This window comes from Durio zibethinus, chromosome 3, assembly GCF_047325235.1.
Source record: "Durio zibethinus cultivar Kanyao isolate XHJ-2024 chromosome 3, ASM4732523v1, whole genome shotgun sequence".
NCBI lineage: Eukaryota > Viridiplantae > Streptophyta > Magnoliopsida > Malvales > Malvaceae > Durio > Durio zibethinus.
The window spans coordinates 34,245,323-34,272,711 of NC_143164.1; the positions used below are offsets into that span (position 1 = coordinate 34,245,323).

A 27,389-nucleotide genomic window follows, 5' to 3' on the forward strand; every position below is an offset into this window, starting at 1 on the left:
ACCCGAGATCCACGCATTCGACCCGACGACTTGTTCTCTTTTTGTCTCTCGACTGTTTCAGTTGAACTGAATCAGATCAGCTCCGAACGGCTAAACTCGAACCAATCGAGTTAGACTGAATCGAACCATTGAACTGGCTGAAATTAGCGTTAACCGATTCGGTTTAAGTAAAAAAAATATTTTTTTTGAAAATTTTTGAAATTTTTATATATTATTTTAAATTTTATTATTAATATTCATGCATATTAAAATGTTTATATCTGTTAGAATAAATTTTTGTTAAAATAAATAAAAATATATGATAAAATATATAATAAAGTTTTTTTTATAATTTTGTTAATTTTAGAATAAACCTTATAAATTAATAAAAAATTTAAGAAAAAAAAATTTTTATTCGACAATGAGATTCAAATGTACTCCAAGTGGTGATACCTATGAAATCTCTAAATGAGAAGATTTTTTTTTTTAAATACTACCAGTGTATTAGAGTATTTATAAAAAAATTTTGATACAATAAAATTTTTTTTTATAAAAATTGATAAAAATAAAATTAACTAATTTATAAAAAAACTAAAATAAAGTAATAAAAATGAGAAAAAAGAAAATTTTACCCAATGATGAGATTCTAAAAGTATTTCTAGTAGTGATGCTTTACGAAATTTTTAGGTGAAAAAATATTTTAAAATATTACCAGTATATTAAAATATTTATAAAAAATCTTCAATATAATAAAAATTATTTTTTCTTCAAAATTTAAATTAAAAATAAAATATCAAATAAAACAATTAATAAAATTTCTAAAAAAGAGAATAAAATATGTGCATCAACATGATAACATTTTACATTGCATGCATAATATAGTTTTTTTATGAAAAATAAATTTGAGCTTTCGAGAATAAGATTCTAAGGTATTACAAGAAACGATGCCTAAGAAATCTTTAGGTAAAAAAAAGTTCTTCTAATGTTACCAACGTACTGAAACATTTTAAGAATTATTTTGATAAAAAGGTTTTAATTTATTTTTTTCAAATAAAATTGAAGCACTAAATAAATTAAAAAAGAAAAATAATTTCCAACAAATGAAAAAATAAAAAAATTATTTTTCAAATATCGAAAATAAGATTGTTTTCTATCAAAGTCAAAGGATAACATGTAGTTAAGTGATACCATTTTTAAGCGGAAGTTGTGAGAGTGCTAATCCTTCCCCACGTATAACCGATTCCTGAATCTAGACTGTTTCGTAGATCATAAAATTATCTTTTTAATAAATTTTAATTAATTTTAAAATCTTATTAAAATGATAAATTTTAATAGGTGATCAATCGCACATAACCAAAAAAAAATTGATGGCGACTCCGTTATGTTTTTATTTCGTTTTTAAATTCGTTGCATTGACACAAAATCGTTACTACACATAAAAACCTGATTCCAAATGAACAAGTCCTTTAACCATAGTCCTCTTTCGGATTTAGGCCTACATACTATATGGAAATATTTTATATATGTTCAAATCACAAAGTTGACAAATTTTGGATACAAACAACAAATATCAAATACATACCTGAAATTGAATCCAAAGTTCAGTTTATTTAGTTCATACTGTCGTATTTAAACGGTGATAATTACTCTCAAACTACAATCTTCTTTATATATATATATATATATATATACATATGATTGAAATTATAGTAGTAAACTAATGTAGGCGAATAAGTTTTTAAAAAAGCATAGGAAGCGCATTTTTTTTTTATGGGGGGGGGGGGGGGAATTCAAAAGTTTGTGAACTCAAATCAAGCAATCACTTGTCAATTCTTTGAACATATTACAAATTTTATATGAAATCTTAACTAAAATATCTCACCATACGGTATTATATATAACTTGAAATTAACATCCCAAAAGGAAAATTCTATAAATACCTGGAAAGTAAAATTGTTAATGCAACTATACGTATACCGGAAGCATTTTACATGTGCAGCTCACCAGCAAATAAAAAGAAAAAAAAAATGGTAGTATTAGAAAAGTAGTGAAGAGAGAAAGGAAAAGGACAGGACTGTCCTCAATTCCATAAATTTTGATGATCCCATGCACCTATTAGCCGGAATCTCTTCGGAAGTCGGTTCTATCACTTGCCTTGTTTCTCTGTACTGTTAAATGCTGTGGTTTTGATACTTGTCTCTCCCTCTCCGCAGCAAAACAAAACATGTTTTCCCATTCCCTTCACCACCACCACCTCTTCTTCATCTCCTTCTCTCCTTCTCCTTCTCCTACTTCTCCTTCTTCTCCTTCTTCTGTTTCCTTTTCCAATAATCATCCTCCCATACCTTTTGCAGGTTTGTTGATTACTTCCACTTTGTATTATTATTATTATTTTGATGTTCGGAATCGTGGTATGTAGAGAGAGAAAAGTATTTGAACTCCTTTTGGTTTTTTAGTATCTGTTTCTTAATTTGCCTTCTGGTTTTTGCAATATTGTTCTGTTTTTGGTTTCTGGGATAACACACATTAGAAGAAAAAACTGTCTGGAAAATTCATAGTGATTGATTGATTGATTGATCATCTTTTACTTTGAAAATCTCGGATGAAAAACTAACATGCAAAACCAGATCATTTTTCTTATCTTCAATCATAAAACAACATGCAATGAATTCATGTTTTTTCTGTAGCAGGGACAAATAACATTGTTCATGTTTCTCTTCTCTCTCTCTCTTTCTCTCTCTCTACCCTCTTGTTGGAAAAACTAATACTATAACTTTTTTTCCCTTTTAATTGTTTTCAATAGTAGTTTACAAAAGAACGGTGTTAAAACATTTTATCAAAGTGGATTAATTATATATATATATATATTAATCTAATGATTTTAATTTAACTATAGGCAATTGGCCGTTATGGGGAAAAGACAAAGGAGATAACTTTGATATTCGCCCCCTATGCTGTGCTATATCCAAACCCCGCACTAAAGGTTCGATGGTTAATTACAATTTGAACATTTTGCATTTTCGATTTTTTTTTGACTATATCGTTATCATTAGATTTGATAGTAATTACAAGTAATATTTGTTATGTGTAGAATATGCTGGCGTGTTTCAAAACGGTCTGCCAGTGATAAAGTGGAAGGACATTGTGGATGATGACATAGAAGAAGGGGAAGCTCTTAAGGTGAATAATAATTTCAACAACCCCCCAAAACATTTTTGTTCTTATATAATCATAAGCAGTAGTGATATACTGATTTATATAAATATATATACGGTGATGTGATGTGATTTGTTTGTTTATTGTCCAAAAAGGTTTTGGAATCGAAAAAGATTAAGGAACGTGTTGACACCATTAAGTCCATGTTGGGTTCCATGGAGGATGGAGACATAAGCAGCTCAGCTTATGACACAGCCTGGGTTGCTCTCGTTGAAGACATTCACGGGACTGGTGCTCCTCAGTTTCCTTCTAGCCTTGAATGGATTGCCAACAATCAGCTTCCTGATGGATCATGGGGCGACAGACAAATATTCGTGGCGCATGATCGATTGATCAACACTTTAGCTTGTGTTATTGCCTTGAAAACATGGGATATTCATCCTGACAAATGCCAGAAAGGTATTGTCAAAATTTTCTATAATTTTTTTTTCTGGTCACAGTTCGGTTTAACCTAACTTCTGTCAGCTTTTGGTTCCTTTTTTTAATGAATACTTTAGGAGTGTCATTTTTCAAAGAGAACATAAGCAAACTCGGAATTGAAAATGCTGAGCATATGCCTATCGGGTTTGAAGTGGCTTTTCCTTCGCTTCTCGAAATAGCGCGAAGTTTAGAAATTGAAGTACCGTATGATTCCTCTGTCTTTCAAGACATCTATGCCAAGAGAGATCTAAAGCTCACAAGGTTGAGTTTTAACAGTTAAATTCTCAAGCTTCCACAATTATTATGTTTGTTACTTTTGACAAATTTTATAAACTAAAAATGAAGTAAAACTTAAAAAAGGTAGCTTGTATAATTTTTTTTAAATTGTAGGACCATTATTCATGATCTTTACATGTATGTAATGTAATTATTATGCGTGTGGGATAGGATACCAAAGGAGATGATGCACAATGTGCCCACAACACTGCTCCATAGCCTGGAAGGAATGCCAGGCTTGGACTGGGTAAAGCTTTTGAAGCTGCAGGGCAAAGATGGGTCATTCTTGTTCTCTCCATCCTCCACTGCCTTCGCACTCATGCAAACCAAAGATAAGAATTGTCTCAGATACTTAAAGAAAATTGTTCAAAGATTCAATGGGGGAGGTAAAGTATATTAGTGCCTTTGTCTATTCATATTTAGAAATCTCACTTTTCGACCTTTTCGAATGTGTTTTGTTTATAATGTAATTTTGCTTATACCTATTTAATTTAGTCCCCAATGTGTACCCCGTTGATCTGTTCGAACACATTTGGACTGTTGACCGCTTACAACGACTCGGAATTTCAAGATATTTCCAGCCAGAAATTAAAGAATGCCTAGACTATGTTTATAGGTATGGCCAGCATATGTTAAAGACACGAAGAAATTAACTTTCCCAAAGTCAAATTGATCATCATGTTTCATAAATTTTCAGATACTGGTCTGAAGATGGAATTTCTTGGGCAAGAAATACTCCAGTTTATGACATTGACGATACAGCCATGGGTTTCAGGTTGCTAAGATTACATGGATACGAGGCTTCCGCTGGTATTAATTAGCTTTGGACCACCATCCCTGCAAATGGATCGTAACGTGTTTTATTGGTTTTTAATACCCGATTCTTGGACTTTATATATGTAACAGACGTTTTCCGACGATTTGAGAAAGGCGGCGAGTTCTTTTGCTTTGTGGGGCAATCTAACCAAGCTGTAACCGGGATTTTCAACCTGTACAGGGCTTCCCAGCTGCTGTTCCCTGGAGACAAGATTCTTGAGGATGCCAAGCGGTTTTCTTACAATTTCTTAAGAGAAAAACAAGCTGCTGATGAACTTTTAGACAAATGGATCATAACCAAAGACTTACCTGGTGAGGTAATATATCGTCGAAAATTTCCTGCCTTTTCTACTCTTTGGTTTCAATTTTTTCATTAACAAAGAGCTCGGACTAAATTTACTTGCCTATTTGTTTTTTACTCTTAGCAGGAGCCTTCATTTATATTTCTTTACACTAACAAAGCAAGGCTTTTGCCACAATTCAATTTAATTCAATTCGTAGTTTTTTTCCCCCTTTTAACTGTCTTTATGTTCTTAAGCCCCACCAATTTTTTATTAAAAAGGCGTACATCAAGTCAATATTAAAAAATTTGAACTTGAACCTATTTTTGAAGTTAACGTGTAGTTAGAGTATGTATAGAATTTTATATTTTGATATATTATTAATATATAAATATCATAAACTGTCACTGAATTATATAATAATATTTTATTAAAAATTTAATTTTAAAATATATTTAAAATTAATTTTTTTTATAAATATTATTATATGATCCATAAAAAATATATAATATTTATCTACCCATAATATATCACTTATAAATCCGTAAGAATTTAATTAATATATTTGACTACTTTTAAAATCTATTCTCACTACTAAATCCTTAACTACTCTGATCTCCTTGTTTCCTTTTTGTTTTCTTTGGCGCACACATTTATGTAGGTGTGTCTTTTATTAAGGGAAATTATAAAATGCGACAAACTTCTTGTGAAGTACCCGTTCGCATCCCCGAGCGACCAGCCATAGAATTAACATCCTGGCCACATCGGTTTTCCAAATGAAGTAGTATTAGTACCAAAAAAGAAGAAAAAATAACTTTGCCACTTCCAAAAGTTAAAAAAAAAAAAGTCATCATCGAATAACAGCACACATTCACGCTTAAGACAACTAGCACTTATTAGTTTATTTTTGCTATGTATATATGGGGCACACATTATGACTATTAGCAGCATATATAGTGGACAGTAAAGCCAAGTTAACTATAAAGACTTTCTGCTTTTATAGATTAAATTTGTTAATCTTACTCGCCATAAAACAAGCAAATTTTCAATATTAATGTGGTGAATAGTCATTGAATCTGAATGATGGAGAAATTAATCAGATAGTTAGGAATTTGCAGGTTTCAGAGTATCATCGAATACCATGATTTTAATTAATTAATTGTGAATGTTAATTAACAGGTTGGGTTCGCATTGAAGATTCCATGGTATGCGAGCCTACCTAGACTGGAAACCAGATTTTACATTGAACAGTATGGAGGCGAGGATGACGTATGGATTGGAAAGACTCTTTACAGGTGGGTTTTCTTTTTCTTTATTTTATATACATATATATATGTATATTACTTTTTCCGTCCCATTTTAAGGTTTGATAAAGTGAAATGAAAGTAGTAGAAAAAAGGAATTATATATTGTTAAGAGATTATTAATTGCTGCAATGACAATTGTATATATCTATGTTGATGCAGGATGCGTAATGTGAACAATAATGTGTACCTTGAGCTTGCAAAACTAGACTACAATTATTGCCAAGCTTTACATCAGTTGGAATGGAACAGTATGCAAACGTAAGCAATGCAATCATAATTATAAACGATATATAGTATTAATTCCCAGAAAAGTGGATAAATATATGGCTACGATTTGTGCAGGTGGTACTCGGAAATGAATCTCGGTGATTTTGGGGTGAGGAGGAGATCCCTTCTCTTAACTTATTTTGTGGCAGCAGCCAGCATATTCGAGCCAGAAAGGTCCCAAGAGCGGCTGGCATGGGCTAAGACCGCCTTCTTGGTTGACACCATCGCCTCTTCTTTTGACGATGAAACAAAACCTAATGAGCTGAGAAAATCATTTGTCCAAGTGTTCAGAAGTGTGATGGATACACGATTTAGCCACATTAATGGAAGGTAAATTAATTTTTAATAATCACATTGTTTTAGCAATTTTATTTTCTTGCCTTACATTACATGGGAATAAATGTTTTCAAATTGGTTAGAAAAATGAAATGCAACTGTATAGATCTTTTTTATTCTTAAAAAAAAGTAAAAAACTGTATTGAAATACTTGTCAACAAAAACAAAAAGGTGTACTTTAACGTAAGTATTTGATTTAGAGGCAGGGTTTTTTCCAAGAAAGCCTGATAAAGAAACTGATGTTTACATGTGATTTTTGTTGCAGGAAGTTGGACTCAAACAGGATAGTACAGATGCTGATAGACACATTGCTCCGGACCCTGAACCACTTATCATTGGACGCACTTGTGGCTCATGGTCGAGATATTAGCTGCAGCATTCGCCGTGCTGTAAGTAATCATTTTATCCCTATGTCCTGTTTCAATTTTGAATCATAACCAGAACTGCGGAGACTTTTGACTGATTATGACAGTAAATTTCACATGCAAACAGTATTTGGTGCCAGAAACTACCAAGAACTCATTCCAATGTGTTAATTTGGTCCTTTCTAATTTCATTTTTTTTTATGGGGAGGGAAAACAGTGGGAAAAGTGGATGCTGATGTGGGTAGAGGAAGGTGATAGGCACCAAGGAGTAGCAGAGTTACTGGTGCAAACGATAATTCTCAGCTCTGGCCGTTGGTCCTTGGAGGAGCTGTTGTCTCATCCCCAAAACGAGCGACTCTCCAACCTCACCAATAGCGTTTGCCATCAGCTTTGTCACTACCAAAAGCAAAAGGTCAGTAGCGTGAAACCAAGAAAATATTGTACCTTAGCTTAGCTACGACAAATGCATCTCTCTCCAATTTTTCTAATCCTTTGGCTGCATTCATTCAGCATCTTCCCCTCCCACTTTTATACTATACTACTACTAATATTCATTTATTGGTCAATTTCTTGAGTCAAGATTTTGGTTTCGGTCCCCCCAATACTAAATAAGAAAGCTTGTACTTCTACCCTCGATCATCTTCTTTCTTTGTTATTTTCTTTTTCACATGGTGTTGAGTTTGGATGACGCCATAAACAACTAGCTAGTGGTTGTGTCCCAACATTTGCAGATAGATGCCAATTGTGTGAAAACAGCTCCATTGGGCTATACATGGTAAATGTGACGCTTCCATTAATATTATAGGAGCAATTCATGTTAAGAAATCCATCTGTTGATGAATTGACAGACTCCCACCCTAAGTGGATGAAATGATAGACTCCCCCCCCCCCCCCCCCCCCTAAGTGGATTCCAAGAAGACTCCCAATTTCAATCGGAAAGGATAAACCATTAGTAGTTGTTACAATTTTGTGAATATAGATTTCCACTTACCAAGCTGATTAAGGTGATTCCATGCATGGGTACTTGTCATCTTTTTCTTCATAAAAATCCCATTTCACCTCAAACAATTAAGCGTTTAGTCATCATTTTTTGTAATAAAATATTTCAGGTGCATGGCAATGGCTGCTATAATACTGATACAGAGCACACCAGAACCCAGAAAATAGAGTCGGACATGCAAGAACTTGTTCGATTAGTGCTGCAAAATTCCTCAGGTGATGTCAGCTCAGATATGAAGCAAACATTTCTTACAGTGGCACGAAGTTTTTACTATGCTGCACACTGTGACTTGGAAACGATCACATTTCACATTGCTAAAGTACTCTTTGAGAAAGTACGCTGATCAATCCTTTTTTTTAAAGGTTGATGTGATAATTCTATCTTGAGCATAAATTGCATTTATGTGTAAAGCCAAGTTGGAAAAGAAAATATGATCAATTAGATCTGATTTCAAGGCCACAGAAAAATGAAGCAAATCTTTTTAGTTTTGAAGTAAAGCAAATAGATAATGATAAAAGCAATGGCTCACAGATGTATACATGCCATTGACAAGATCCACGGTTTGTCGAATTATACAAAATATTTGTCATAAAAGTTGGCGATTAATGAAATGACAATACCAAAATGAAAATTTTTATCATTGCAAAATCCAAAAAATGAATAATTTGATCAGCATAGATGATTATAAAATTCCAAAAAGAAAAATCTGATTTCAATAATATTGGCACAGCAAATCCATAAATTTTGCCAAATAAAGCATGTTTAGATGTCTCCCTCTCCAACCACCAAAATCAATTTCTGATATAACTCCAGGATGAATGAGGTTAAAAGAGATTAATACAAAACTTTGCATAATTTATGGTCTTTGTGATCCCCTATATCTAGGTACCTTTGAGATCAAGACCTCAATTATGAGAACAAAAGCATATGTTTCAACCTCCAACTAATCCAACTCAAAGCTAGTGAAAATGGAAATTCAGTTTTACCTTTGAAAGAATACTTAAGACAAAAGAAACCCAAATCATTGTTCCTAGGAACCAAGATATTTAAGCTTAGGAGACAAAGGAATCACACCTTTTTTACTGATGGCTTTCAAAATGACCAATTGGCAAGTCCACAAGAAAACAACAGAGATTTGCACAAATTTAGATAGTGGATACATGGAGTTAACCACAATAAATTGTTTCACCTCCTTGAGCTTTGTTTGATATAATGCCTTCCCCTACAGTATACCACAGATGGCAGACAGCATGAGATATGAACACATGGCAAGGTCGGTGTTACTTTCAAACATGTGGTGGAAGGAACTTCAAAAATCCCGCAATCCTAGAATAGTTTGATGTATCTGAATTGGAATTTGTAATCAGAATCCTCCCCACCTTCGATTGCTTTTTCGCACATTTTAGTAATAGTAATGCTATAACTACATTTTGGTTTGTCTACATCTAGGTGTCAATATGAACATTTGGTGCTGCGACTTCTTGATTTATTGTCACTCAGTTGTTGGAAATAATGATGATACATAAACAGGTTGTGAGCTTGATCTTTTGGTAATGCAAGCTTTAGTTGCTGCATATAGTGATATCACTCAATTTCGGTATAAAAAAAAGTTTAAAATCTTATTGGAGATTAAAAATTGGATTGATTGAACATGTTATATTTCTTTGGCTTCCACTACTATAAAAAGGTTTTGATTGAACTTGTAAATCTCTTCAGATCAAGCAAATTGCTTGACTAAACATTATCTAATTACCAGTCACATCTTTCTTCTCACAAGAGAAGCTTTCACTTTCAACTTAATTTAAAAGAGGTAATACTATTTTTTTTTTTTTTATTGTGACAGAAGGTTCTTGAAATTTGTTCAATAAATTATTTTTTGGGTCAACAACTCCGCAATCAACTTTTTTTTTTTTTTAAAATACACTCTTCTAAACATTCAAATCAACCGTGATTATACTATTTCCTAGTAAAGTACTCCAGGCAATTATTGAGGAATATCAATCGAAACAGAGTAGCCAAGGTGAAGCAAATGTGCATGGAGTACACATTTTAGATTGTCTCGCATTTTCCACTATGCTGAAAGAAACTTCTTAACAACTTGGGGGGCACAAAATAGGTGCAGGACCACATGATGAGTATCAAAGGGATTGCAAACCCCACAGCCAGAATCCAAATCAAATAATTTGTACGGAGCAGATGTAGCACCTGGAATTGACAATGGGCAGCTCAAATGAAGGAATCAGGATCCTAAAACAGGACAGGTCTACGATTAGAAATGCACACAAATCCCTTACGCATCAACTTTTCAGTGTTTGGCATTTGTGTAATAATGAAAAAGAAAAAAATTGTTAAGCAAAACGTCTCTATCCAATCAAGTTAGTGAAAATAAAATCGAACAATCAATTAATCACACAAAAAACAATAATTTTACGTGATTTGATCCAACTGATAAATGTTTACGGATGAGAAAAAAGATCTACTAGTTATAAAGAATTACAAACATACAAATAAATCATGCATTCATAATTAATATCCCTAGACCCTCTCAATCTCCTTTAATCTTATAAAATATTCTCAATCTAAATATACACATATCTATATGCACCCTTTTAATACAAACAAATACATATCAATATATACTTATACATCATACCTATATGGACCCTTCGAATTTTCTCTAATCGAGTCCCATGTACTATACCTATATAGACTCTCTTAATTTCCTCTAATCCACTCATAAATATTCAAATATCACACTTATAAGATGTAAATCTCTAATAGTCTTATGGGATGTTTATCTTATAAAATCCTATAACTCTCTTACATCTTTTTTTATATCTAACCCTATAGAGACTTCACATATTCATAAGCATATAAATTTACCTATTAAGAATCTATTTCATCTTAAAATTTCTCTTTTACAAGTTTTTTTGTTCATCAAGTAATATCTAACAAATTCCAAATAAATTTCTTATGAGATTTGAGTTATTATTCTCAACAATCTCCACCTTAACTCAAATTCCATCAAATCATCTATTTTCATACTAGATATGCTCGGCTCTACCTGTAATGAAAATCTCGTAACAATCTTCTCTATATGTCGTCATGCTTCTTGCAAACCAATTTATCAAAGCATTAACTCAAACTCTTCCTTGAATTGAGCTCCTCTAAGCGTTCTTCTTCTCTTGTCTTGAACATACTTTGATACTACTTGTTAGGGATCACTGCAGCTTTTATATCACTTGTTAGGCAAAAAACCTCTATCCAATTAAACCAACGGAAGTAAAATCGAATAATAAATTAATCACACAAAAGATAACAATTTAACATCCAATTAAACCAACGGAAGTAAAATTGAATAATAAATTAATCACACAAAAGATAACAATTTAACGTGGTTCGATCAAACTAACCTATGTCCATGGATGAAAAAAAAGATTCACTAATTGTAGAGAATTATAAATATACATTCAAATTATGTACTTACAATTAATAACCATAGACCCTCTCTATTTCTTTTAGTTTTATAAAATATTCTTAACTCACACATACACATATCACTATGCATCCTTTTAACACAAACAAATGCATAACCGTATGCACCTATGCATCATATTTATATAAACTCTTTTAATTTCTTCTAGTCCACTCACATGCACTATCCATCGCAGTCTCTTCTAGTCTACTCATCCACTCATAAACATTTAAACATACACATTCATAAAATATAAATCTTCAATAATTTTATAATATGTTTATCTTATAAAATCTTATAATTCTCTTATATTTTTTTCTCATACTTAGTCTTATAAAAACTCTATCTATTTATCAGCATATAAATTTATTTATTAAAATTTTTTTTCACTTAAAATTTGTTTTTTTGCAAGTCTTAAGCATATTAGCTTTTTTATTAAAAAATTTTTTCCTCTTAAAATTTCATTTTTATAAATTTTTTTATCATCAAATAATATTTAATTAATTTTAAATAAATCTCTTAGGAATTATTCCGCCTTGGCCATGTTGGCTAGAAGACAAAGATACGGAGAATTTCGATGGGTGGAAAACAAATAAAAAGCAAGAAGCGATACAAGCAGAAATGAGTGACGGAGAACCCTCGTTTGGACGAAAAAGCCATATTAGAAATGATCCACCAATATGTGATCCGCTGCTTTGTGACTGGTTCATAATTCTTATTCGATCGGAAAGAGGGCACGTGAGAACCCTGATCTTGCTTGTTTCTTTGTTGTCCAAGCGGCGAACAAGCAGATGAGACGGGACCCATCTCGCTAAGAACAAAAAAGTTATGGCGAACTTCTTACTGGGTCCTCCCACCATTGTTGCCCCAATTTGGACCTCAAAAATAAATCATTTCCTTTGGATAAATATAGGCAGGTAATTTAACTTTTCGTCCTGTCAAACTTTTTTCATGTTTGGCAACTATACCAATCTTACTAGAATAACCAGACAACATTTACTGCTAACGATTTCATTTCAAAGAAGAGATGCATTGGATATTTTTGGCTCATGATAAGTGTTAGGCTCCTTACCTGAAAGGATCATTGGCCCATTGGACGGTGTTAGCAACAACATAGTTTCCAAATGCTTTCATGGCTGTTCAAAGACATGCTAATTTTAAATTTTAAATATGATACAGTATAAAAAAAAAACAAAAAATAGCATAAAATTTTAACATATATAAATTTAATAAAATAAATATTTTATATTTAATGTATTAATATAAATTATGATAAAATAATTTTTATTTTTATTTTTTACCTATATTTGAAACGAATCATACATGGCATTATTACACAAAGTCTTGTGCGCATTTACCCCACAATACTCCAAGTACACACTTGGGCTAGTAAGCCTCTTATGTCATCAACCCCTCTCAAATATGCACACGAACTAGAATGGGCATTGACGGGAACAGAAGTGTTATAAACACAAAGTGATTCTTGATATGCTCACTTAAAGGGGAGCTTTAAGAATCTAATCTGAACTTTAGAAATATGCAAAGCCGGGTATATAAAAGATCAGCAGCATGCACTTTTAATCATGAAAATTGCAAAGCTAGAGATATCAGGAAAAGGAAATTTTGTAGTATTGTAATTTGTAAAGGATAAGATTTGTATAAAAGCATGACCAAAGAGTTAGAAAAATACAAGGTACAATGAAAGATAACGCTCACAACCACATACGAAACACTGAATAATTCATTACTAAGAAAATGTTCTTGTTCCTCATGTTTGGCATACCTAAAGCTCTCTGGTGTCCCACATCTGCATTTCAAGAAATACATGAACATGTTCCGAAGCATCATCATAAAAAATAGTTGGTAAATGTTCCATAGAAAGCGGATCTAATCATACTCCAATTCATCAGGTGTAACAGGTCGTTTGAGGGGTATGATTGATTTCTTTTCAACATCTCTAGATAATGCTTTCCTCATATCTGAAACCAAACCAGAAAATGGAAGGTAAGAGGCGGAATATGCGGACCAAAAAAGAAAAAACCAACTTACCTAACCCATCCTCCTCTCCTGAATAATAGCGTAGCACCCTTCTGTATATTACATACCCAAGCTGTAAAAAAGAAGAAGGTAATTGAGCCTTTCTTGCATTTATACACATTTTCACAGACACAAACACATGGAGACATGAGAGAGAGAAAGAGAGAGAGAGAGAGAGAATCGTGGATACTGGCACTTTCAGATACATGGTGGTTTCCGTTGAAACAAACTGGTTTAATGGATGTCTTCTAGTCATTAATATTTTTCACGTACACAATATATAGAACCCTCTCCATCTCTCGCACTGTCATCCTATGGAACAATAGAAGCATCCTGGCAAGTTCAAATTTTAGGACATGGTCCCCTACTTGCTTGAGGAGAATGAGAAACATCGTTTTCTTAAATTCAAGCAATCTTTTCGTAGGTGTTTGCTTGGGTCAAACTACAAGTGCACACATCGTACAAGTAAATAATAATAATCTTTTGGTGGTCAAGATATCGTTCCATAGAAATTAGGTAAAGATATTTCTAGACTAAATATCTATTATCACCTTACCATTTTAAAGTTGGCTCAATCACAAATTGAGCATGAAAACTAACTATGAGAATAAAAACAAATAAAGTATCAAAATAGAAACTAGTTAAAATGAGAGAATAAACAAAAACAATAGGTAAAATAAATGCTAAAAACGATGTAAAATATAATAGCTAAACTAAAGGAAATAAAATCACAAATCTCAATTAACAAGACAAAACTAAAACTAAGAACAGATCATAAAACTGAGACTACAAGAACAATGAAAACCGTGGGTGCAAAAACCAACCTAAATCTAAATGGCAACAAGACACATGGAATTAAGCTCAAAATTGCAGAAAACAAGCAAAGATCTAGAGTGAAAACAAGTTTGGAGTTCAAATAAGGAACAAGAATTGCAAAAACTCAAAGAAAAAGTTGAAGCCATAACTGCCAAGCAAAATTTTAAAATCAGAATTTTAAGCTACTGTTTTACATCTAAATTGTACTTGATTAAATGAAAACAAGCTGAAATTTTAAAGATCATTGAAAAAACAACATGAGAAATCAATTTGAAAAGCAAAGGTTGAAGAAAAATTGCACCATTCAATAAAAGAACAATAGAACCATAAATAACAACAGCCATGTAATCCGCAGTTCGCTCTACTGTTCCAGGTCTAAATGGTGCAACGACAAGTGATCTTGAGCTGGAGTTTTAAAGATCAATCAAGGAACTAAGAGGAAAACTGATTGGAAAAACAAAAAAATGCAAGAAGATGCAAGAGTTAGCTAAGAAAAACCAAAACAGAATTAGAAATTCCATCCTAAATTCACTAAGTTGATAAGAGAAAAATTAGATCTAAAAGCCTATACTCAAAATGAACTTAAACTGAGCTAAAGAACAATTAATCAACAAGTTTACTATAAAATCTAGCAGGAAAATTACAACAAAATATAGAAAAACCAGCTCATTGAAGTATCTACTCAAGACCTACACAAAACAGAGAAAAACAGATCAGTAAATAAACAATTCATCCAAACAACCAGCAAACTCATGAATTAAATTGTAACAAAATAAAAGTAAGCAAGTAAACATGTAAATATAAGAGATCAAAGGTTAGAAGAAGCAAACAAATCGCCTAGAGGAGAGAAGCTGGATTGCACCTCTTTCAGATTTCCACTGTAACTTGCAAGAATTAACTAGAACGATTGGGAATAAATTTGAAGCTGAAATTTTACTATATTGTAATCTAATGAAATATGAAACTATGAAACTATGAAAAAAAATTGGAGCAAAAACAAGCAAGAAATTAAGGAGTTTCAAACAAAAAACTGGGAAGAGGTCAGGTGCATAAATTCAAATCCAGATTTGAGATCAACAAGAGATCATAAGAATATGAACAGTAAATCAATAGAATTTGCAAAATTCATTGCCAAAATCTTAAAGAACATTGAAAAAGACTTCAGGAAAGTGAAAATTATAACAAAAATCAATTGGAAAATTGGAACTAAAGACTGTTTGGCAAGTAAGAAAATACAGGAAAAAGAAATGCAGAAAATTAAGGAAACAAAAAATGTAAATCCTAACCTTAAGTCAAACAAAATGGCCAACTCTCCTCCTATTTGTAGGCAGGTAAGTGGTCCTTAAACCTCAAAATATCTCTCCAAAATATCTAAAAATGAGGGGCCTTCCGGATCCTTCTTTTCTCCTTGTTGCATCACTTGTTGCAAAATTGTTTTGACGTGCTTATGTTATTCACTAGTTGCAATTTGATTGCACTAGAATTTTAGTATTTTCATGCTTATTTTTAGTGCAATTTTTCTTATATTTTGGCTTATTCCTTGAGAAATTGTGGCAAATATACTCCTAAATACACATTTTTCTCATGTATATGTAAAAATAAAGAAAATGAAAAATTTTGGACAATTTGGACTCAAATTAGAGGATTTTTTATGATGAAAGCTAGCAAAGACCACAACTAGTGCCATTACGGTACTCTATTTCAAGCCTTATTTCTCATAATTTTCATTTAGAACGATCTTCCTTAACTCAAGCTTGCATTAGTACCTTTCTAGTATCTTTATATATGCTTGAAAGGTAAAATGCATTATGGAGATGGAAGTGATTTTTAGTTGATTAAATTTCAGAATTTTGCCAAGATTTATAATGTCAAGATTGTTCTTTCAATGGCTGGAATTGTGGCAGCAAAATGAAGAAAACACCATCTGTATTAGGCACCAAAATGAAGGAACACAATGCAACTTGAGCCTTTGGATGCATGGCTAGGTGATGGATGTAATTGGCGCCACTTCTTGGAGATTCAAAGGAAGCTTTAAGGAGCTGATGACTTCACATTATGGAAAGCTCTTATTGGCCATAATGTGGACTTTTTTGGAGTGACAAAAATGCATGATGGAAGTCACAACTAGTGAAGAGTAAACACATGTCAAAATAATTTTGCAAAAAGTGATGCAGCAAAGAGAAAGGAAGGATCTAGAAGACCCATTTTTTCTAGATATTTTGGAGAGATTTTTTGGAGTTTAAGGCACCACTTATCTTTTTGATCTCAAATTTATATTTGAATTCATGCACCTGGCCTCTTCCTAATTTTTTGTTCGAAACTCCTTGATTTCTTGCTTGTTTTTGCTCCAATATTTTTCATAGTTTTATAGTTAATTAGGATACAACTTAGTAAAATTTCAACTTCAAATTCATTCCCAATCATTCCAATTAATTCTTGCAAGTTTGGTGAAAATCTGGGAAAGGTGCAATCCAGTTCATGTGATCTAGCTTGAGAGTGATTATTTTCTCCTCTAGACAATTTGTTTGCTTCTTTTAACCTTCGATCTCTTATATTTACATGTTTACTCACTTACTTTCATTTTGTTACAAACACAACTTAAGACTCGTCATCAATCTTTTTATTTAGGTGTGATTGGCCTAACTGCGATTGGCCTAGCCTACTAACTGAATATATCCCCTTTTAAAGAGAAATTCTAAACTAGACTCATGTCCCTTAAAATAGTACATAGTCTACAAAATCAAAATGCAATGGTAAATAGTCTACAAAATTAGAATGGATTCAGGAGTACAGTTACATGTAAGAAAAATTATAAAATTCCAATAATGCCCACTCAAAGAATGATACCAGTTGATTTTGTATTTTCTAAAATCTTAAAAGATTTTACCAAATAATCTAATATTGGAAATTGTCTTATAATTACTCTAATATGTTGGTAATAATTTTGACACATTCCCTCACCTCAAGGAGTATTCAAAAAGCCTATTTGTCACACTTGAATAGGTTCCATCGTCAACTTTATTAATTTTTATTAAAAAAAAAATTTTATTCATAAGAAGTAAAAATTTTCGTGAGAATTTTTATGTTAAAATTTTTTTCTAAATTCTGTAATATGTGAGTAAAATTTAAAAAAAAATTCTCTCCTAAAAATTTGCATGGAAATAATTATTTGCAATGTTATTAGTAATTTCATCATTAAGGATTCAAAATCAATTTTTATTTTTGGAAAACATCTTTCAATATATTAGTAAGATTTAAAAAAAAAAAAACCTCCAATATTGTTAGGATTTCATGCAAATTAGTTTCCTTTCCAAAATATATTAATTTTTTAAAATTATTTTTTTAAAATTAATAAGATTTTTCAATATATTAATACAATCATATTTAAGACATTTTAAAAATTACAAAACCTTATAATATGTTGGTAAAGTTTTTATTTTTGTCTTTGTTTTAAAAATTCTTTTCAAAACTTCTAACCTTCAATAGATAGTTAAGATTTTATTTTTCCAAAAAAATTTCTAAATTTCAAACCTTCTAACATATTGGTAAAGTTTTTTTATTTTTACAAAATTCTTTTCAAAACTTCAAACCTTTCAATATATTGGCAAGGTTCTATTTTTATTTTTCAAAAATTATTTTTTTTTAATTTCAAAACCCTCCAATATGTTATAAAGTTTTTTATTTTTCAAATGTTGTTTTAAAATTATCATACCTTTCAATATGTTAGTAAAATTTTATTTTTTATCTTCAAAAATTATATTTCTTAAAAAATATTTTTATTTTTAAATAAATAAATAAACAAACTAAAAATATACATAAAATTTTTTACTTGAGTCAACTTAAGAAATAGCTTGGCTCTAGTGTAGTGACTCGGTTCGACTCAACAATTTGGCTCGACAACACAACTCAGTAGTGGCTCAACAAGTGATGGAGTAGTGGCACGAGTTAGATGCTATGGATCTGGTCAAATTGCATTGACACTTGAAAATTGAAAATTGTTGTTGGAATCTTGAAGTATCATCGGAATCCTATCAGGAACTTCAATGCTCATTGAAAAATGTCACTGCAATATGAAAATCTTGCCGAGCCCTAGAAATCTCACAAGAAAATCACCGGGAACTAAAAAAGGCCTAAAATTTGAATTTGAACTTTCTAAAACTTTTCTAATTTCAAATTCTCCTGTTAATAAGTAATGAATTTTTGGGTATTTATAAGAACTTAATCTTGGTTAAATAAGAACTTTATCTCAATCAAAGATTATTTTAAAAATTATCTTTAAAATAAATCTTAGAATCTCATCCACATCTTCACCCATTTTTCAAAATCAAACTTTTTAGATTTTATCAGCACATTATGTATCTAACGAAGAAATTGATCTTGATACAAAATCTTCGAATTGAAAGAATCCCTATCCTTTAAGAATTCAATCTCACCCATACCCTTTTTCAACTCTTTTCATTTTTTTTTTTAGTTTCAAAAACAAATAAAAATAAAACAAAGTAAAGATAATTAAAAAATAAATAAAGATATATAAGAAATAAATCACTAAATAAAAATTACTAGTGAAGAAAAATAACCTATAAAAATAAATAATAATAAATAATGAAAAACTTCAAATAATAAAAGGAAAATTAGGATTTTAAGTTTAGACTCAAATTGGGTCCAAATAATATAAAAAATCCATGTCCCCAAAAGTAATTCCGAAATTTTAAAACCGGACAAAATTAAGTATTTACAACCCCTATTCAGTCAAGAGATCGAATTTATTGTAGAAACATGAGTTTAATTAGTCAATTTATTAGTGAACAAGGAAAAATCTTATCTATGCAAGCAAATAGATTGACCTTAAAACAATAAAACCAAGCCAAATCAACATGCAACAATGCTATGACACAATATTGGCAGAGTAACTCACAGATGAAATGAAAATGAGAAGCAAGGTGGAGGTATGAAACATTTTTCTGAGAAAGTTGTGCACCATTCAGTAAATGCAAATTTTATGGTATGAGCAGAAAATAGGTAGTTCTATTTGCCACCACATTTTCCATTTAAGTACCCCTAACTGGTCTGAAAGTAACTATGAGTGAGTGATGAGAAACAATAACAGTGAAGTAAAGGTGATTGTGATTTTCTATTCAAACGGCCTTTAACCAATTCAATACAGTTTGGATAACTTGTGGACAAAAGAAAGAGTTTTGCAATTAAAATGACCCAGAAGCAGCAGACTTATTTGAAGTGAGTTCCCAACACTTCCTTTCTGCTACCATCTAAAAGGGAAGCATAGATAAAATGCAAACAATTCCTAAGTTTTAAGTACAGCCAACATTTTAATCAAAATCTAACAAACAGAAGCAGATTGTTAATTCAACAAAAGGGAGTTCTAGAAATTCAACCCCTACCAAAAAACCAGTTCCCTTGCTACACAATAAATTATTAAGCAGCACGCAAACTGTCCAGCATGTAAGTAGTGGTTATAACAAAATATAGTGTATGATGAAATAGATTTGTAGAGAAGAAAGAAAAGCAGCATTCTAATTTAGAAATTACCTAATAATAATGAATCCAAATTTAATTTAGAAAATGCAAGGAATATTTAATAATATTATATCCCAAGTAGAAAGGTTAACTTAAAAAATTATCTCCTCCCGTGGCATCTGAGACATAGGCCAGAATTTTTTGAAAACAAGATGCAAGTTAACATCAAAGAAATGGAAACAGAGGGGATGGTTCACTTGAGAACATATTGAAGTAATGCATATATGGCTGTCTCCCCTACAATGTGAAATAGAAAAGTTTTAATCATTATAGAGTAGTAGTCCAAGTTACTTTTAATTCACAGCTTAAAGATGATACTTCTCATTCCTCCTAATATTATTTATCAAAAAGTGCTATCAATTACATTTGGGGATTCAAAATATAAAATTAACGTGAGAGAATTGAAGATTGATATTCTTCATGAAATACTCTTTTTCTATTACATTCGTGATTGATATTCTTCATGAAATACTCTTTTTCTATTACATTCGTTTCTTCCGGAAAAGAAAATAAAAGGTAGCAGAGACTAAAAGAAATAGAAGATGTTTGGAATTGTAAATAAAGTTCTGAAAGGTATGCAATTTACAGGAAATGCAAGTTTGTGTGACAGGCAATTTACTGGAAATGCAAGCCCACGTGATGGGACATTACAAGAAGTGCATGTCCATTTGTTTAGGCAGTGGGTTGTGATGAATGCCAGGTAATTGGATGTGGCTGAAGGATTACAAAGTAATTTTATTAGGGATAATAAAATAATTCATTCCAAGGGTAATTTTGTAAAAAATGTGCAGTCATGAGTGAAATTGTGGCAGCAAATAAAATTTTCCTTTATTCAATTAATCAAAATGTCAAAAAGGCAAACAAGAAAGATTGGATTTAATGGGATTACAATATTTGCGCCATTCTCAAAACCAAAGAAAAAGGTCTAACGTCAATCTAATGAGTTAGAAGACCATGAAAAACAATTCTGATTATATAAAATTTTAGAGAGAACTTCAATAAAAGATGTTTTAAAACACATATAATTCTAGTGCAATTTCTTGTTTCTTTTTTTTTTTTTTTCCTATTTCTTTCTTTTTCAATGTCTCATACCATGATGAAGAAACCATTAATACTGGTAAAACCATCTATAGTTCTACTTCTAACAGTGAATTCACCCCTGGTTGAGTTTTGTTAAAAATCTCAGTAGTGGAGATAATTTATGAATCTTATTAGCATTTCTTTTATACTCTAAACGTCAAAATTTTCAGAACCTCATTGGTGGCATTGCTCCATCCCACTCAATTTGATCATGACTCAACTTGATCAATTCATCCTCTCTACAGCATCAAAAACCAAACTCATCCCTATGGAACATGCACCAGAAACAAATATGCTTACAAAGACCAAAGATTACAAACAAGATCCTGGATTCAACTTACTGTTACCCACTAGTGAAGGATAATGCACAAGGGACAAGCTAGCCATGTTTCACAAACCTCAATTAAACCTTTTCCTGCTTAACATTTTTGTGATTCTAGCAGACAATTCTTAATTCTTATACAAACATAAACACATGGAATGCTTTATGTAAGTATGAGCATATATCTATATATATATATATATATATATATTTATGTATGTACACACACACATACACATATATTAAACTTCAGAATGAGAATGGCTACATGCCAAAATTTGATACACTTTCAATGACAAGGGAAAATAGTGATTGCAAAAACAGGAAAAAAAATCTGAATAACAGAAACATCATAAATCTCAAATTGCATCCATGTGGTACAATCTGAAGGGAAAGCAAGAAGGATATAGTAAATTCCAAAATGCAAGTTGTAGGACTATTACCTTTTCATACATCTTTATGGCTGGTGTATTAGAAGCCCTCACAAAAAGATCCACAAAATATGCTTTATCACTGCCAAAACAAGCTTTTTATTGATGACTGAGGAGAGAACAACAATAAAGACACCAAAAACAAAGCTAGAGAATGCATCAGGAAAACATTATTACTTGGCACACTACTTACTTATGATGATGGATCTTTTGATTCAATTAAAGGTGAGATTGCGTTTAAAAACACTAACATGTATTAAACAAACATATCATCATGCATCATATACAAGTCTGGCTTATGTTTAGATGTCATCAAGACTTGACTATCAAGAGAGTAATTAGCAAGAAAATATTCATCAAGCACGACCTATTAATGTCAATGTAAAGATAGAAATGCACAGGCTATAAAAAAAATTAAAAATACCCAAAACAAAACCAAAATCCTTTTCAATACATCAAATGAAGCTTAGGACCATGCTTGTGCCAGTACTTCATCTTCAACATTTCAACCAAAAATTATAGCCTGTGTTCAGAAACTTGTATTATTGTCATTAAAGACATCTACTAATAAGCCTTACAACTATTTTAGCAGTTCGTATTAAATAATAAGCAAAGCAGGGCGCAAATTTCTAAAAGGATTAATAAATAAATATTAAAAATTTTAACACTTCGGTAATTTCAAATCTTTTATTCAGCCCTTAAAATGCATGATCAGGGCTAATTGCAGACAAAAGTTACTCAAATAATTGTGCAAATATCCATAATACAAAAATATTCAAAACCAACAAAACCATAAACGTACACCACTCTTACATCTTATCACTGATTTCTTCCAGAAGGTTCATCAGTTTCTTAGCAAGCTGTTGCCTGCGATACTCTGGCGCTACAGTGACTGCTGTTACGTGGCCATGCCAAGACTCACCTTGCCCCTCAACTTTCCCCATAACTGCAACAATTTCAAAGGAATTAGAATCTATATACACAATCGCAAAACAGCACCGTCAATAAGAATCATATCCCTGTTCAAATCAAATCTTGAACATGACCCAACTTCTGAACAACTGTAATTCCAAATTTCCAATTGCTTAAAGTAATACATTAAATATGGAAGGCAATTAACATCAGAATTCGAACCCGATTCTTGTTTTCAAATTATGAGAGTTAAAATTCCTGATTAATAATCTACTTCAAAAAGAAAATGGAAAATGAATATAGGAAAGAGAAAGCAGAAAGCCTACTGTAACCCATTATTCGATTGCCGGGGCCTTCAGCTACGTGAAAATAATCGGGCCATCGTGCCAAATAGGTCATGTAGAATGACATATTAAACTGTAAAATTGACAAATATACCATTAATGGAAACGATTGACAACTCGACCGAGCATCGTTTAACTTTAAAAAAAAAATAAAGGGGAAAAGAGTTGAAAAAAGCTTACGGTTTCTGTTAAGTGGTCGAGGTTGACGGAAGCGAAACGAAGAAGATCGTTGCAGCAAAATCGGCGTATCGTCGTCATCTCTCTGGCACAGCCTGCCGCGACCGGAAGCTTAATGAAATGCAGGGCTGCCGGAATGGTGGTTCAAACTTCAAAGGTCAATTACTCTGCGAGCAAAGTAGGTTCTTTGGATATGGGCCAAAAAAAAGTAGGTTTCTTTGGATTCAAACCCGTGGCTCTTAGTTGACTGGGTTGGCCCATTCAAGTCACATTTTTGGTTTGGACTTGAAAATTATATACTCGGGTTCATTTCAATATTCTCCGGGCAGCCAATAAACAAAAGAAAACGGCCGCCCGTATATCCACCCTTAACCGTCATTATCATCTTTATCTTTGTCAAAACTCAGATCAAGCCTCGGAGAAAACCATAATCAAACCCTAGATGGATCTTCTCAAAGAAGAACTTCTCAAGAAGCGGCAGAGCCTAGCTCAGGAGACTGGCGGAAAGCGCGTGTTCAAACGCTCCGAGATTGAACAAAAGCAAATCCAAAAGCTTCGCGAACAAGAAAAACGCGAACTCGAAGCTAAATCTCGCCGCCAATCCACCACATCATCTTCCACTGCCAACGCTACTTCCGCCAAATCTAAACCCTCGTCTTCCAGCACCGCATCTACGACCGCAACTTCCACCGCCGGTGCCTCTAAATCCCTCACGGATGAACAAAGCATCGATAACCTCGACCTTCCGAGGCAAGAAGTAATCCGCCGCCTTCGCTTCCTCAAACAGCCCATTACTCTCTTTGGCGAAGACGATGCAGCTCGCCTCGACCGGTTAAAGTACGTCTTAAAAGCTGGGCTTTTCGAGGTCGATAGCGATATGACCGAGGGTCAAACCAACGATTTCTTGAGAGACATTGCGGAGCTGCGGAAGCGGCAAAAGACGGGGATTTTGAGCGAGAGGAAGAGAAAGGATAGGGAAGAAGGGGGAGGAGGAGAGGATGGGGAAGGAGGCGGAGGAGAAGAGGAATTGAGTGGTGATGGTGGGTCCAGTGGAGTCGATGTGGATAAGGATTTGAAAAGAATGAAGGCGAATTTCGATGAGTTGTGTGATGAAGATAAGATTCTGGTGTTTTTCAAGAGGTTGTTGAATGAGTGGAATCAGGAGCTGCATGAGATGGGTGAGGCTGAGAAGAGGACGGCGAAAGGGAAGTCCATGGTTGCCACGTTTAAGCAGTGCGCTCGTTATTTACATCCATTGTTCAAGTTTTGTAGGAAGAAGGTAAAGTTATTTTTACTGATTTAAAAGATTGCATTTATTTAATTCTGGTCTTTCTTTTTGTTTTTTCCCCTTATGTTGACGAGTTAGACAGTAGATAGGATTCTAACTAAAAGAATCGAAATTTAACTTGAAACGCCAATGGAATCACTGAGAATTAGATGATTAAAACTAGTCATTAGATCAAAATTGAGGGTCCAAGACTTGTATTTGCAGTAGAAATGACTGTGTCAGAGTTGTGAAATGTTCTGTCTGCTGAATCTAGGGGCTAGATATGGGTGGGCTTGTAGAAACTAGAAACTAATGTATTGAACTGTTATTGCCCTGCTCGTAGCTTATATTCATGGTATCTTCAAGTCGGACTTCTAGTGATCAAAGTGGTAACTGGTATCTGAATGTTTTTGACATTTGTAGGGGTAATGAAATTCATCCTTGAATTGTTCTTAGGGTCGTCAAATTTTTTCCTAAATATACATTCAAGTAGAGCGCATCATCCACTATTTTGAAAATTTTTTTAGTATTTCAGGCTGTCAGGATTTGAACCCATTGGAATTAAGAGTCTAGCACTTTACCAACAGACCACATGGTTGTTGGCCATTATTTTGTAATTTATTCCTTTTGAATGCTCAAAATAGCTGCTGGGACTTGGAAGAAAGAAAGATCAAACTATGTATCTACCAACATCAAATCATGTTGGTGATCTGTAAATTTTATTTATGTTTTTGAATGTGAGTCCAAATCTACTTAAGAGAGTTATGAGCCTATTAATGTGGTCAATAATTTTCTAATAGCAATAACATAAGCAATAGTTAGTTTAGTCCTTATGAAGAACTGTTCAGATGATTTCTGTTAAATGTACAATCAACAGTAAGCCTGGTGTTCGAATTAGATTGAGATTCATCTTGTATTAAGGTTTTGTCAGCCATATTGCACAGCCCAATTATTTTGTTTTTCCGGCCTGCTTTCTAGTTTGATTTAAAGCCAAAGCATGTTCTGCGGCTTTTGTCTTGGTGGATTGCTTCCTGAGTCCCTGTTGCTGATAAATGAAAGTCACTAAACCTGTAGTTTCTCTTCCATAATTGAACTGGTTTAAGCTCCGAAAGAACATACTGCTTAATTATGATTCCATTCACTTCATACTGTGCTGGATGTTATGACGTTAAATCACTCTAAAATATGAATTGATGCCCATGCTATGAACATGCATTATTGCCTCCGTATTAATTGCATGAAATCGGTTTTACGCAAAGCATTGTAGTTCCTTGTGGTTTTATTACTGTTTTAATGTTTCAAAAGTTGCTTTATTTGAACACCCTTGGATTTTTTTTCTTTTTAATCTATCAAAAATTTAAATGGAGAGCCAACCCTTTATTTTGTTGTATTTTTCTATGTGATATCCACTGTAAAAATGAAAACCAGGGAAGGTGGACTGTGGCAGATTAAAATCTGTGGATGCAACTTTGGTAGCTTGGTAACCGATATAATTGTCGGCCATTACTGGATATTTACTGGGCAAACTTTATATCGGCTTTTTAACACTAATTATAAATGATTAGTGGTTCCTTCTCTCTGGTCAAAATAAAAACAAAGTGTAGACATTGCACTATATCTGGGAGTATCCTCTCTTTTGTGTGTGTGTCTACATTTGCATGCCTATGTTTATGGCTTTTTGCACAGAGCTTTGCATTTGTGAGACCCAATATTTAATTTTCACAATCTAATGGCAGGTTCTTCCTGATGATATCCGTCAAGCATTATTGGTCATGGTTGAGTGCTGCATGAAGCGGGACTACCTGGCTGCAATGGACCATTACATTAAGTTGGCCATTGGTAATGCACCCTGGCCAATTGGTGTCACTATGGTTGGTATCCATGAACGTTCGGCTCGTGAGAAGATCTACACCAATAGTGTTGCCCACATAATGAATGATGAGACAACTCGCAAATACTTGCAATCAGTCAAAAGATTAATGACCTTTTGCCAACGACGATATCCTACTCTTCCATCTAAAGCTGTTGAGTTCAACAGCTTGGCTAATGGCAGCGACTTACAGTCGCTGCTAGCAGAAGAGAAGGTTGCTGGCGGTAGCTTCTCAGAGGACAGGCTTAGGTTAATGCCTGCTCCGAAGGAGACCTAGTTATCATTTGCTGATGATGTTTTAGATTGCGATATGCTTTGAATGCATTACTGTTAGGAATACATAATGCAGTAAGCCAGTAAACTCAGGGAAAGCATTGTTTAGAACTTGGCGTCATTGTATTTCTTAGTTTGTCTTCCAGAAGCTTTATTTGAAACTTTTCAACTGTAACATATGTTACGTATAATCTGAAAATTTTTAGTTTCTCCTTAAACTCTTTCATTAAACTGTTTCATATATTTGAGCAATGCAAGAGCATTTCAGGCATTTTAAATCGTATTATTATTCCAAGTAGTGGATTATGCAGAGGAAGACTAACATGTTAAGAAAAACAAAGAGAAAACCTAACTGCAGATTACATCTAACAATATGAATATTTATATCCATTTATTGTATGTTAAACATATATAAAATATAAAAATTATCATATTATAATTATTATAAAAGAATCAAATATAAAATACATATTTTTATTTTTATTAAAGCTATACATAATATTTATTAAAATTTCAAATCATATCATTTATAATTTTTTTTTCTATGATATTAACTATATCATATTTAAAATTATTAAATTTATTGA

At 32.6% G+C, this 27,389-nt stretch overlaps 3 protein-coding genes and 1 long non-coding RNA gene across 4 annotated transcripts; 2 read left to right on the forward strand and 2 right to left on the reverse strand.

The window, feature by feature from the left end:
* The first annotated feature begins 2,020 nt into the window (after nucleotides 1-2,020).
* LOC111283716 (ent-copalyl diphosphate synthase 1-like) lies at nucleotides 2,021-8,753 on the forward strand. Its single transcript, XM_022872312.2, has 15 exons — nucleotides 2,021-2,333; nucleotides 2,876-2,962; nucleotides 3,071-3,159; nucleotides 3,291-3,594; nucleotides 3,693-3,876; nucleotides 4,063-4,277; nucleotides 4,387-4,507; nucleotides 4,589-4,701; nucleotides 4,798-5,024; nucleotides 6,168-6,283; nucleotides 6,455-6,553; nucleotides 6,638-6,892; nucleotides 7,164-7,287; nucleotides 7,481-7,675; nucleotides 8,373-8,753. Exons 1-15 carry the CDS (start codon nucleotides 2,204-2,206, stop codon nucleotides 8,604-8,606), a joined length of 2,493 nt encoding a protein of 830 aa, XP_022728047.1. The 5' UTR covers nucleotides 2,021-2,203; the 3' UTR covers nucleotides 8,607-8,753.
* Nucleotides 8,754-10,096: 1,343 nt separating this feature from the next.
* On the reverse strand, nucleotides 10,097-12,876 carry LOC149519775 (uncharacterized). The gene is made up of 3 exons (XR_016341023.1): nucleotides 12,811-12,876; nucleotides 11,328-11,487; nucleotides 10,097-10,510 (listed from the first exon to the last, which is right to left on the reverse strand). It is a non-coding gene; the product is annotated as an uncharacterized LOC149519775 (long non-coding RNA).
* Nucleotides 12,877-13,345: 469 nt separating this feature from the next.
* Nucleotides 13,346-23,570, reverse strand: LOC111283323 (N-terminal acetyltransferase B complex catalytic subunit NAA20). The gene is made up of 6 exons (XM_022871767.2): nucleotides 23,396-23,570; nucleotides 23,198-23,288; nucleotides 22,773-22,905; nucleotides 21,972-22,041; nucleotides 13,788-13,848; nucleotides 13,346-13,717 (listed from the first exon to the last, which is right to left on the reverse strand). The coding sequence occupies exons 1-6, from the start codon at nucleotides 23,471-23,473 to the stop codon at nucleotides 13,626-13,628; spliced, it is 525 nt and encodes a 174-aa protein (XP_022727502.1). The 5' UTR covers nucleotides 23,474-23,570; the 3' UTR covers nucleotides 13,346-13,625.
* Nucleotides 23,571-23,694: 124 nt separating this feature from the next.
* Nucleotides 23,695-27,020, forward strand: LOC111283322 (uncharacterized). The gene is made up of 2 exons (XM_022871766.2): nucleotides 23,695-24,671; nucleotides 26,396-27,020. The coding sequence occupies exons 1-2, from the start codon at nucleotides 23,835-23,837 to the stop codon at nucleotides 26,804-26,806; spliced, it is 1,248 nt and encodes a 415-aa protein (XP_022727501.2). The 5' UTR covers nucleotides 23,695-23,834; the 3' UTR covers nucleotides 26,807-27,020.
* The last annotated feature ends 369 nt before the right edge of the window (nucleotides 27,021-27,389 follow it).

Excerpts from the sequence above, each read along its gene's own strand:
- LOC111283716 (XM_022872312.2), top strand. The coding sequence starts at position 2,204 with ATGTTTTCCCATTCCCTTCACCACCACCACCTCTTCTTCATCTCCTTC. Across the intron at positions 6,554-6,637 it reads GAATGGAACAGTATGCAAAC|GTGGTACTCGGAAATGAATC; the intron begins GTAAGCAATGCA and ends CGATTTGTGCAG. Across the intron at positions 7,288-7,480 it reads GCTGCAGCATTCGCCGTGCT|TGGGAAAAGTGGATGCTGAT; the intron begins GTAAGTAATCAT and ends GAGGGAAAACAG.
- LOC111283323 (XM_022871767.2), bottom strand. The coding sequence starts at position 23,473 with ATGACGACGATACGCCGATTTTGCTGCAACGATCTTCTTCGTTTCGCT. Across the intron at positions 23,289-23,395 it reads TCGACCACTTAACAGAAACC|TTTAATATGTCATTCTACAT; the intron begins GTAAGCTTTTTT and ends TCAATTTTACAG. Across the intron at positions 13,849-21,971 it reads CCATAAAGATGTATGAAAAG|CTTGGGTATGTAATATACAG; the intron begins GTAATAGTCCTA and ends TCTTTTTTACAG.
- LOC111283322 (XM_022871766.2), top strand. The coding sequence starts at position 23,835 with ATGGATCTTCTCAAAGAAGAACTTCTCAAGAAGCGGCAGAGCCTAGCT. Across the intron at positions 24,672-26,395 it reads TCAAGTTTTGTAGGAAGAAG|GTTCTTCCTGATGATATCCG; the intron begins GTAAAGTTATTT and ends ATCTAATGGCAG.